The sequence below is a fragment of the Mytilus edulis genome, chromosome 6 (assembly GCF_963676685.1).
Source record: "Mytilus edulis chromosome 6, xbMytEdul2.2, whole genome shotgun sequence".
NCBI lineage: Eukaryota > Metazoa > Mollusca > Bivalvia > Mytilida > Mytilidae > Mytilus > Mytilus edulis.
In genome coordinates, this window is record NC_092349.1 from 3,852,271 (window position 1) to 3,865,869 (window position 13,599).

At 32.1% G+C, this 13,599-nt stretch overlaps 1 protein-coding gene across 1 annotated transcript; it reads left to right on the top strand.

The window, feature by feature from the left end:
* Positions 1-885: 885 nt before the first annotated feature.
* Positions 886-10,818, top strand: LOC139526972 (venom peptide isomerase heavy chain-like). Its single transcript, XM_071322167.1, has 8 exons — positions 886-1,017; positions 2,510-2,561; positions 3,135-3,151; positions 5,531-5,718; positions 6,469-6,550; positions 7,603-7,783; positions 8,721-8,863; positions 10,481-10,818. The coding sequence occupies exons 2-8, from the start codon at positions 2,528-2,530 to the stop codon at positions 10,790-10,792; spliced, it is 957 nt and encodes a 318-aa protein (XP_071178268.1). The 5' UTR covers positions 886-1,017; positions 2,510-2,527; the 3' UTR covers positions 10,793-10,818.
* Positions 10,819-13,599: the final 2,781 nt, after the last annotated feature.

Here is a 13,599-nt window from a genome sequence, read left to right on the forward strand (position 1 = left end):
TTTAATAGTAATTCAACATTTTATAACAGAAAATTAACATTAAAAGTGATATATCAATTACATTGCATAATAAAACAAATGTGTAGAGTACTGGGCTGGTCTCCGTCGTGATACAGAAGTGGTATCGACCTAATAGTACTATTAACCCGTCGAAGATACCAGGCTTACAATTTTCTACCTCATTCGTCTCCACTCGGCCGATTCCGTACTATCAGAAGGAGAGAAGCGGTTTCTACCGAGGATTGCCGAATGTTTTCTTTCCCTGACATTTGACTTCTCCACCTTTACATCAGTATTTACCATTTGTAATTAAATATAGAAGAAAACATTTTTATTAAGGTGGCAATACAAAATAAAATCTGTTTAGGCCCAATCTGATTCTGACAAAACTTTCTTCATATGTTTAACGAACGACAACATCATCATTACTGTAACAAGATATATGTTTATTTGTCGTAGCTTCATTCCGTCCTCTTTCCCTTGTTTATAATTCCGCTGATTCGATATACTATTTTATTTTTTACATTCAAGAGGGTCTTTATTAGAACACGAATTGTTTACTTCTAAAGAGTACATGAAGTCACTCCCATGTTTTTTTTTTATAAAACAGGTTTTGTTGTTGTTGATATCTGTTGAGCTAACACGCATTTTCGTCCTTTTTAATGGCTTTGGATTCGTTCGTCTTTCTTTGAATTCTTGTTGTTGGTTTCATCTTTGATTTATTTTTTTCGTTTCATAAATCAAATATGTTTTCTTTTTTACAAAAGCAAAAACATAATCAGTTCCTAATTTGCATTTCAGATTCCGTGACCAATGTCAATTGGTACGTTGTAATCGAAATGTGGAAAATAATCATATTCAAAAACAAATTGCAACAGCTTCAACTTCATACCACGTCGATACCAGGTCGTTCGTGATTATATAAATAGACTGTAAATCAATGTTGATCAATTTTTCAGAGGAAAGGAACACAGAACGACGCAATTTTTAGTTTTTAACATTGCATTCATAATACAGGTTTGAAATTTTTATACATTGCATTTTTAATAACATTTACGGTGCCAATTTTATTGCAACAGGTGAAACAGTTTCATCATAAAAGAATGCTTAAGAGCATACTTTATATAAAAAGAAGTTTATAAGAATGAAAGAAAGGAATAATTGCAGAAAATTGCAGAAATGGCTAAGTTTGATTAAATGTTTTGAAACTTTCGCTTTCGGTTATAAAAGATCTTCAATATTTGAATTTTCAAATATTTTGTCCGCGTTATTCAGTGGAGAGACATAACTTGTCGGCATGTGCATTAGATGTCTCTAAATTGGCATCGCTTATGTTATTGAATATTAGCTATTTGCTATAAAAAAAATCTTAATATAGAATAGAAAAAAAATATTTTAAAAAATACTTGAAAAATTAATTTGATGTCTTGATCAAATGTCAGTATAAAACATTTCATATATGTGCTATTTATACGAAAACTGCTCCAACAGAGCTTCAATGAAGAATGGCAGAATTCGTTTTATAGTCAAAGTTATGTACTAGTTGACCGTAGATTTCAAAATTCACTAGCAAATAAACTCATCATAAATACCAGGATTAGTTTTTTTAATTGCACCAGACGTCCATTTCGTCAAGAAAAGACTCAAAGCAACATGTTTTTGCAGATTTAGATCTTTGAATACTAGCATAGTCGTTTGTTCTTTAACTTTAGCAATTTTATTGGTATTGTATTCGTACTGTTCTTGATTTTTAATTTTAAGACAGTGTGAATAAACATCGTGGGTGGATAGATAGAGACGCATACCTAGTCAACTCACCAGGTTTCGCTAATTTGGAATCCACCATTTTCTACACAAGAACATGCCTATACCAAACCCGGAATATGAAAGTTGCTATCCATTTGTTTGCTGTGTTTGCGTTTTTATTTTGCTATATGATTAAGGTCTTTCCGTTTTGAATTTTCCTCGGATTTCAGAATTTTTGTGATTTTACTTTTTTTTTTAAAGTAGATGCGATTCTCTCAGCTTTAGTTGGTTACCATGGTTTGTCTCTTATCAATCGGGTAAAGAGATTTAAACATCGGTAAACTATTGTCGCCTTTATAAGGGGGAGGGTCGGAGAGGTCCTGATCCCGAAATCCCGGGCTTAAAAACATGAAATCCCGAGGTCCCGAATTTAAAAAAAAATAAAATCCCGACATCCCGAAATTCGAAAAAAAGAACCCCGGATCCCGAAAGGGTCAATCTCGAAATCCCGAACTTAAATACACCTGATTCCGACGTCCCGAAAAAGGTCCTGGCCCCCTCTTATAAATGATATCATAAGTTATCCTGTTTTTTTCTTTCTTTCTTTCTTTCTTTCTTTCTATCTGTTTTTTTTTTGTTTCGTTTGTTTGTAGGTTGAAGGGGTGGCTTGACTGAAAGTATTAATTGATATTTGTTTTTGTTTGTTCAACGTACAGATTCTTTTCAAATGAGTTGATGCTTATAAATTTCATTCTGATTTCAGCGCTCTGTGAACATACAGATGTATAGATTATTCCTGTTCACTGGATTTGTCGGTAAGTTGGTGATTAATTAAGCAATCAGACATACAACCTGATATACGTTTTATCATAAACTCACAAATAATTCCTTTTTTTTACAACCATATAGGAATTAATTTCAAATTTCAAATTTAAGACCATTGTAATGGTGAGATTAATATTGGGCGTGATTTACAAAAATGTAGGTATACCCAGTTTGCCTTCCTTATATATGATCACTATATACACCGTCCAAACGGCATTTATGGATATGTAAACACTTCTACGATATTGTATTATCACCTTTATTATAAAATCAAATCTGAACTATAGAAATCTGAAGCCTCGCCCAGGCACTTGAAATAAATATGGTCTTAGTTGCATGATTTGTGTCTACAGGCGCTTAGTGTTTTTTTTATACACATCTTTTCGATTTCACTAGTTTAGTATGTTGTTTTATTCTGTATAATAATAATCCTTTGCGAAGAAGTAGCAGTAGCAGCAACAAAAGGTATGATTATAATAATTATAAATAATAATAATAGTAATAATATTGATAAAAAAAAGTAGTTATATCAATGCGCCTAACCTCTTCATTATTGTTTGTAGTGTTTTACATGGCTGTAGTACGTATATAAACATTCCTATGATATTTTATACATTTGGATCATTTCCATCTTTTTCTTTACAACTCTTGCTTGTTAAACATATTAACTTGTTGTATCATACATCGGTTCTGGTCAGACATTTACCGTTATCAAGTACTAATTATTAACGTTATCAAGTATTAACTATATATATATCTGAGATAACGTCTTGATTTGACTTTTGTTCGTGCTGCTTTTCTAAATGTTTATTGTTTACTTTGCAATAGTGTTTTTGAGTTACTACAAATTTTTCATTGTCATTTAGTGCTGTTCTTAAAGCTGCTAGTGTTTCAATAGACAAAAAAATAACATGACAATGCTCCCCCCCCCCCCTCCAACTGTTTCAATTATGATTGCGGTGTTGGTGTGTTTTGCACAATAGCAAAATCTAGTTATTTTTCTTTTGATTTGTTAAGGCTGGGACATTTAATTGGCTCATCCCGATGACTTGTTTTTGATTCCAAACATTAAAGTATTATAGTTCAAAACTAAATGACTGCTCTTAAAGAACGAGTATATCTCCATACTGAATATGTCTGCTGATAATGCAGTGTTCAAGACTGGGACACATATTTAGGATTTTTACTGAAGTCCTTGATCAGACCAAGCAGTATAAAATTTGTCATAAGTCTGATCAGAAACTCGTGATGCGTAGATTGAAAACAAAATTTAAATTCTTTAGTTAATCGCAACAGTAATAAGATAATGTTCATGAGCTACCCTATTAAGCCACTTTCGATTGAACTCGTCCCAGTAAACCTGTTCTTTAAACCATTTGCATATCGACGTATTCACCAAAATCAGCTGAATCGGGAGACTTACTGAACAGATATGATTGTTGTCGTGGGGGAATAAATGTTTGACAAATTTTGATAAACTTGAAACATTCGGCCACAAATCAAATGCTATTGATAAGACGTTTGACAGCTTTAAACATCAGGAATTGTCTCTTTAAGGGATAGTTTTAAAAACAATCCTCAATGTGACTGTTACAAATAACTTTTTAAAGAAAAGTTTAACGAAGTGTACCAATCTAATTGAGCCAGACTCGTATTGTCGTAATAATTTTCATCCGGTTTGGTTAAAATTCAAATATCTTTCAAAATATGATCAATTTACTTTGATTTATAACGCCTTGCAACAACAAGTAGTTATCAATAAAACTGGTAGTAAAACTACAAAATGTAAGCATTTATCTGATTAACATAATGCCATTGAAAATATTTCGATGGTTTCAGCTAGGGCGACAAATTGCTAATAAATTTTCAAAGCCATAATTTGAATAGGATTATTGTGTGTCGTCATGGAGATCCAAAAGGTTCAACAGATTACTTGTTTGCATATATAGATAACACTTTTATACACCTAAACCAAACCTTTGACAACTAAGAATGTTATTTGTCAAATACCTGAGAAAAAATCCCTTCAGTTTGAGGCAGATCGGTCTACGAATTTTCACTCCTCGTTTTACCCTAATGTTTGACATTTCTACCTTTTATTTCTGTTTGTTTTGCACACACATTGTTGTCAATATGATGGACTTATATGCAACTGTCATATAAGTGAGATGTTGAGCTAGCTATCAAACCAGGTTAAATCCACCATTTCCTACTTAAGTAATTGATTATCCTACCAGAAATATTACAGTTGATTTTCTATTCGTCTGATGTGTTTTAGCTGTTTATTTTGCCATTTAATAAAAGCTACTATTCATTTTAGAATTTTCCTTGGTGATCTTTTATTTTATTTTACCCTTTACATATTTCTATTTTCATTGTTCTGTTTATTCCTGCTAAGTTTTGTGTCTTCTCGGTCTCTCAATATTAGCAAATACTATTGTTTGCGCTGTAAAATACAATCTGAGAAATTATTTAAGGAATGACTGTAATATTTTTTCTGTCTATGAAGAAATAACATAAAAAAAATTGGTGCACACTGAACAACGTGCGTAGCGGGTTATTTAACAGTGTGCATCACATTTTTTATGTTATTTCGAAAAGACAGAAAAAATATTACAGTCATTTCTTATAATTTAATTCTAAATTCCATTTTATACCGTAGAAAACCATGAAAAACGTTGATGACGTCACGGTCACATGACCAATCAGAAGACGCGTTACATCCAAAATTAAATTATATTAGGATACAAGTAAAAAATAAACCACGAAATTATACATACTACTTCCTCTTTTTTATCGAAAACTTTCATATTGTCTTTTGTAAATAAATATACAATATCGTAATTTATGCTTTGTTTATTTGATGAGTAATATCATATATGCGTTTTTACATCGTTTATCGCTTTCCGCTCTTTGCATTGTCCGATTGTTTTGCGATTTACTTGCGACTCTCTTTTAGGTGTCTAATGCCGCTACTATCGTTAAGATTGTTAATGGTAATGATGCTGACATAGAAGAATTTCCATGGCAAGTCTCTGTTCAGGTCAATGATAATGGTTATTGGGAGAGTCATTGCGGGGGAGTAATTATTGACAAAAACTGGGTTTTAACAGCTGCTCATTGCACTTTTAGCTCCGTTACAAGAACGTGAGTGAGATATATCAAATTTAACATAAAACTCACTTTTTACTATTACAATATTAATTAACAATTTATAAACAAAAATCTGTGGACTTATTAAGGTTGCTAATTCACGTTTGACAATTAATTCGTCTTAAAACAAAAAAAATCAAGTAACATAAGAGTAGACATAATCGGAATAGAACTCCGAAAACAGTGGTAAACAAGGTCTGAAAGTTTACTTAATAATGTCACAGCTGTTTCGGAGTCTAAAACCAAAAGAGATGTAGATGCATAACGACAAATAATTCTATTATATTTTATCAAACTAGTGCGTGATCCGGAAAGCAGACAATAATGCGTTACAAACTGTACCAGGTACAAAACTTTCTTTGATACTTATAATAGTTACCATCTAAATTTGAAGCTGATTCACATGCAGGGACAAATTCGATACCCATATACAAATAATAACGTGTTTGTATGTGAGCTTAAAATAAAATGCACTTATTTATACGCAATAAAACTGTTGATCAATCTATCATCTCCAAAGACTGGTTCCCTGTTCTTTATCTGTTTGACTCTGACATATACCCGTATGTTGCAAGGGAGAGGACTTTACTATCTAAACAATATCTGGTTGCATCCTAAGTAAACACAATTTACATGTAGTTCAATATCTATAAAAGTTTGATTGAAAGTTAATAAAGGTTGTGTCTAATGTTTATACAAAGTAACTAGCATGCAACCGAAGTTTTTACATTCTTTTCTTTTTAGAAGAGAAAGATTCCGGGTATTAGCGGGTAGTTCTTTGTATAGTCAGCTGAACGTTACCAGATATGTGAAGGATATTTATGTGGTATGATATTGTCTTTTTCTATTGTTGAAAATGCTGGGAATTTTGTTAGTTTTAAATAAAAAAATGAATCTATGAATGAATGAACTAGTTCAATGTTGGCTTTTCCTGCTGAAAACAGGAATCATATCCTAGTTTTATTCCAAATATTAGATTTGTGGACCTAAAACTTTCACCCTAAATCATTCCATCAAATCATGTTAATATCAAAATCCTTTCACATGGAAATATTATATCCTCGTGTTACTCAAAACTTTATATCAAATAGAAACATTTGTATAATCAGTTATTTTACAAATTAAGTCAAAACGCATCTTCTACATTTGAAAATGCCTGTACCAAGTCAGGAATATGACAGTTCTGGTCCATTCGTTTTTGATGTGTTTTGTCATTTGATTTTGCCATGTGATTATGGACTTTCCGATTGGATTTTCCTCTGAGTTTAGTATTTTTGTGATTTTACTTTTTTCTTCTATGCAACTGAGAACTGCAATGAAAAAAAACAACAGCAATTTGTATCATGTGTATGTCAAATGTAATTAGAAATAAGCAACTTTGTCATTAGCCTCCACAAAAACACATTTAAAGATGATGTATGTAAGTTTTGATATAGCCTTCATCAATGATGATCCGAGCTTTACAAATGTACAAATCACATCGAGCCTATTAACACTAGAAATTTCATAGACCTCAATAAAAAGAAGATAAAGGAAATAAGAATACTCCAAAATAATTTAAACAGTTTCGTCATTTAACAATAAACGGTTAATCATATAACATAGAATTTTAATGCGTGAAATATAGAAATAATGGGAGGTTGTATGATTGGAAATAATACACCTATTCACCAGAGACAAAATGGCGAGAATGTAAACAACAAACATATCATGTTTCAATCTCCGGCGCAGAGATCATACCCGTTCTGTTCAATACTTTGTAACACTACACTCATTATGACATAATTAGTGCAGTATTGCGGAGCATGCATGGAACGGATATGAACTCTGCGCCGGAGATTGATCATGTTTAAACAATCGACATTGGTATTTTTTCAGCATAAAAACTTCCAGAAACCAGAGGTACTTGATAATGACATTATGCTGATTGAGCTTAAGAAACCACTTATTTTTGGTTCGACAATCAATAAAATAAGCTTGGACGGTGATATAAGTAAAAATCGTACAGGAGAGCTGTGCAAAGTATCCGGATGGGGAAATACAAATGGAACAAAGGATGGTATGTTTTATTACAGAATTAAAAGTCAAAATGCAGAAACACTATACATTTTTTAAAGACGAAAGCACCAATGGGACATATAGTATTGTTATTATTTTATGTGAACTGATTTATTTAAATGAGTCATGAATGAGAATAATTTGTCTAGCCTTTAATATAGATAAGGGGTCGATTATTTGTACATAATTTGGAAATGAGAGATTTATGTCGTTTATAAGCATAATAATAATTAGCTTAAGTTTGACATTAAGACATGTTAGACTGGACTTATTGTAATTTATTTACCTAGTTGTCTTCAAAGCATCATTTTAGACATTAGTTGCAATAAAAAAAATACCACGTTGACAATGAAAAACCCCATGTTATAGAACAATAACTGTCCACCAAATTGCCCACATAATTGTTGCAACTGTTGCGTTGGCCTTCAAATATTTGCTTCTGTCCCAATAGTTATCAAAGGTACCAGGATTATAAATTAATTCGCCAGACGCGTGTTTCGTCTTTAGACTCGTCAGTGACGCTCAGATCAAAATAGTGATAAAGCCAAACAAGTACAAAGTTGAAGAGCATTGAGGACAAAAAATTCCAAAAAGTTGTGCCAAGTACGGCTAAAGTAATCTTTTCCTTGGATAAGAAAATCCTTATTTTTTTCCAAAAATTGTATTTTTTGTAAAAGGAAATTTATAAAAATGACCATATAGTTGATATTCATGTCAACAACGAAGTGCTGACTACTGGTCTGGTGATACCCTCGGGGACGAAATGTCCATCAATAGTGGCATCGACCTAGTGGTGTAAATAGTTATCAAAAAGAGTTCAAATAACTGCAGTTAATAACAAATGATGAAACATGTCATAATACTAGTGTAGTGACACACAAAAATCTCCCTAAGCTTCTGATCTATTAATAAGATTTTTTTCTCAACATTGTTTCAAGAATTAAACAAACTGGATCGTCTGCAAGAAGCGTCTGTACAAATTATCAACCCTGATAGCTGTATTAAAGTCTATCAACATGTTTATTCTGTGCTGGCAAATACGAAAGTTTGTGTCCAGGGAGAGGAGAAAAGTTCCTGCGGCGTATGTTAAACTATATTTCTTTTTTGTTTCTAAAATAATCATCTCGTACGTCCAGAACCGAACGTTCGAATGAAATTAGATGCAAACTGTGATTACTTATTCTGATTGAGACTGCTTAATCATATGTTTCTATTTAATTTGCTCTTTACATTTTTGCCAAAGGATCAAAGTAATTATTTTGTGAAAATGTTATGACAAATAAACGAGCCAAATTGATTTTAGTCAAATAGTTAAGTACCACCTTAATCATAATTAAAAGTAATGATTCATGTATCAATATACTAGGATACGTCAGACGATATTTCTAACCATTACTAATTTTGACGCATCGTAATAGAAATGCAACGATAGATAAAATGACAATATATATTGGTGACTAAACGTTAAACAAGCATAAAACAACTTATCAGTCGAACTGGTCTTTTCGTTGGGGCATTTTGATTTTAAACATCATTCTTACAATTGCAATTTTAATTTGATTTAATGACATCATGAAAAATATAAGAAGTATTGTTTCTCAAGGTTTCACTTTCATTAGCAGCAGTATTTAACTTCCAATTCTTGCATCCTAATTATATAATTAATGTTAATGTTCGCTTTGTATACTCAAGATATTTCCTTTCTTACATGATTTCAGAGAAAACAACCCTGATATTCGTACACTCATAAACTACACTACTGAATTAATCGTGAATCAAAAAGCCAATAATATGCGCTCTGCCGTCGGTGTCACCATTTTTATTGTGTTACATGGACTCATTTTTACAGTCTAATAGTACCATTTTAAAGTTGCCATTTATTCATCATAATTTATGTTATACTGGTTTGTCTTGTTCCTGGCACTAACCATAGGCTGCTACTTTCAATGATAAATTTCCTATCGTGTCGTTTTGTCTTAGATAAGATTTACATGACCACGGTAGGTATAATGCCCGGCTAGGATCAGTTTTTTCCGAGTGATTGGATGAAATTTGAAAAAAGGCAGGACAGGAGTTTTAATAAAAAAAAAAAAAGGCAGGATGAGCAACTTGGCAAAAAAAAAAGGCAGGATGACAATTTATGTAAAAAAAAAGTCAGGATAAACTAAGAAAAAAAAAGCCAGGACCGAAAAGAGTGAAAAATAAATAGGCAGGACAGAGATTACAACTAAAAAAAAGGTCAAAATTTTTCATAATACTATTATCAATATGCGGGTATTCATGTCAACTTTTCAATTTAAGGCTTCAGACTGGTATTATTTAGCCGATCTGCGGACGAGTAGAGTGGTCAATGCGGACAATTTAATATTTAAGGAATGACTGTCTATGAAGAAATAACATATACAATGTGGTGTACACTGAATAACCTACGTAGCGAGTCATTTCAAAGTGTGCACCACACTTTTTATGTTATTTCGAATAGGCAGAAAAACATATTACAGTCATTAATTATAATTCCATATTTTTTTAATTCCATTTCAAACTGGCTCTCCAGTAAATCATGAATAAAACGTTGATGACGTCACGGTCACATTACAAAATAAAGTTTTTGAGCTGATAATCGAAACGATGTCAGCCAATCAGAAGACGCGGTACATCAAAAATTAAATTATTTTTGAATATGCTTTTATTCATATAGGGTGATAGTGGAGGAGGATTGGTATGTAGGGATGTAGATGGCAGTACAGAAAAGCTTGTTGGACTTGTATCAACTGGATTTGGTTGCGATGCAAAAGTACCAAGTATTTATAGCAAAGTTTCTGCATATTTAGACTGGATTACTACAACGATGGATAAGAAAGGCAAAAATGGCAAAAATAACACGAAAGACAAGAAAAACAACAAAAACAACAGAGACAACAAAAACAGGAAAGACAACAAAGACAACAAAAACAACAGAGACAACCCAAACAGGAAAGACAAGAAGAATAAGAAAAATAAAAATCAGTAGATAATAAAGTTTGAAATGCTTTAAAATCATTGTTCTTTTTTTTAACTCAGCCTATTTGTTATCAATTTAATCGTTTAATTCAAGGTGCCAGACCACCAATTCGAAATCCCTATCTATTCAACCATAACGATAACCGTCTTCAAAACTCATCAGATCAGTTACGCTTGAATAAAAAAGTTAGAAAAACCATATATAACAGGAAGTTAAAGAAATTGCTGACCCAAAATTCCGAAAATTTTGTCAAATACAACTGAGGTAATCTATTCCTGGGAAGAAAATCATTATTAATTCATAAACAATTTTAGCAACTACTGTGGATCGATAATTATTCGTTGGATACCAATTAACGTGAGTTTCGTGGGTAAAAATGAACCACGAATTACAATATTTGACGAACAACAAATATGCATTAGGCTTTGTATGCATACATTGGTATAACTACGAAATAAATATCCACGAAAATGCAAATTTCCTCAATGCACTTGATAGATATCCACTAAAATAAATGAATCCCCAGTAATTTGTAATTACATGCCTGGGCTTATCAATCATAAACCATGTCACCACATTAGACAACAAATAGAAGTTTTTAACGACCTTGATGGTCGGTACATCCTCCAGAAGTTACATCAATTAAGTTATAGTAAATAAATTTATCAAATATGCCAGAGGAATTTGTTGTGATGGTATATTGGATATGGACAGATTTTTTCCCTTGCAACATTCCACCTACAGACCCATAAAAGACTAGTTGCAATGATTTTAAACACGACAAAAAACGTGGCACTCGCTTTACGTTGGACATTGTATATCATATCTATATTCTGACCGGACGGGACTGTGTACTTGTACGGACGCCCAAATTTTGAATGGGTTTACTGTCGAATGAAAAAGGACCCAAGCGACCATTCATCCTTTCCCCAGTCACTTTTTGGAGACAGACATATTGAACCCCGTTTCATTTTGTTTGTGCCTGTCAAGAGGTTATCATTCAGTGGTAGTCATCGTTAATTGCATTCAGTCACATTAACCGTTTATTTTTTAGCATAAATAGGCCATTGCTTTTCTGGTAAATGTAAATTTGCCAAACAATGTTGGTCGCCCTGAGGTATCCTATAGAAGCTTTTTTTGGACCTTTAATTAATATTTTTAATTACTGACAAATCATTTGTAGACGACATGCATTTCTGGATTACAAAATGTCAATCATAGCATCTTTGATGAGATTTGTACCACGTCATTTGGTCTCTGGTATATGCTAAACAGGGACATGAAAATATTTATTAAAAAATCACGACTGAAATTGTCAAATAACTTCCTTAAGAAGATATTTTGCGACTATTATACAAGTGAGAGGTTTAGCTAGCTTTAAAACCAGATTTAATCCACCAATAAAATGCCTGTACCAAGTCAGGAATATGACAGTTGTTATACATTCGTTTCATCTCTGAGCTTTTGGTGACATTGGATTAGAGACTTTCCTTTTTGAATTTTTCCGCGGAATTCACAATTTTTGTAATTTTACTTTTAGTTGAACTGTATATTTTTAAATATTTTGCATTTTTTACTATTTTCGCGAAAACGATGATAGAAAAGAGAGTACGTTTTCTGTTAACATTTTCAGCATGATCTACAAATTTGTTTATATTATATAACTGAAAAAGTAAATACATTGCACTTCAAAGACCATAATTACCGATTTATTGTATATTTTTAAAACTATTTTCTAAAACTATTATCATGAAAACTATTGATATCAAGACAACAGTCAGAAAATATTCAGCAAGATAAGATTCGCAAATAGGTGAACATAATTGAATTTATGAGCCACTGCCCCCCGAAGACAATTGTATATTTTCACCTTTGATACAACCATTTTCAATAGGTAAATTTACTGTTTTAAAGGGTTGAATGATTGGAAACATGGAGGCTTTTTAACCACCAGACATGCATGACTTTTGTCTTTTTGCCACAACTTCTAGGAGTATTTTGTTTACAATGTATCAAAATGTGTACTTGATTGGACATTTTATTTCTTTAATTAGGACGTCACTGATTATTCAATATTAAATTACTTACTTTTAAATACATGTATTCCCAAAGTGAATTTGGATCACACTTTTACTTATTTTTTTTTAAATAGCTCCCCCCTTTTTTGGACAGATTGGTGATTCTAGCTTCTGGAACATGTTGTTAAATTAGCAATTGTTTATATATGGAACCAAATATTCAACAGGCGAAACATTTGCTACCCTGAAAAAGATTTGGTGAATTAACATGTTTAACTAACAAACTTGCAACGAATACATATATGACAGACAGACAGACAGACAGACAGACAGACAGACAGACAGACAAGAAATAATGCTTAATGTAATTCCATTTCAAATCAAAGTCTTTAATACGAATGTCAAATGTTGAAGAAGATGTACTTATCTTTTGGGTTCTCAATGTTAATCTCGTTTTTTGTTGGGCCTCTTGAACACATTTTTATTTACGCCTCAATGATGAGTTTTGTAGACATGTATCTCTGTGTCTACGATGAGTATCATTAGTAAACTGTTGGTTTTTTTTTTGCATACTTTTCATTTTTTCGTATTTTGTCTAATGCATTGTCAGTCAATAATGTGAGAATTGTGCTCACCTTTGCTAAGCCTAAAAGACATTAGAACAAAAGATGGTTTGTGACCGTTTGTTTGACTACAAGGGATCATGTATAAATATGATGCCATGTCAGATCAGAATGGGTACTTTGAAACAAATTCCTAATGTAGGCATTGTTAATGTCTGTGTCATTTTGATTGTTA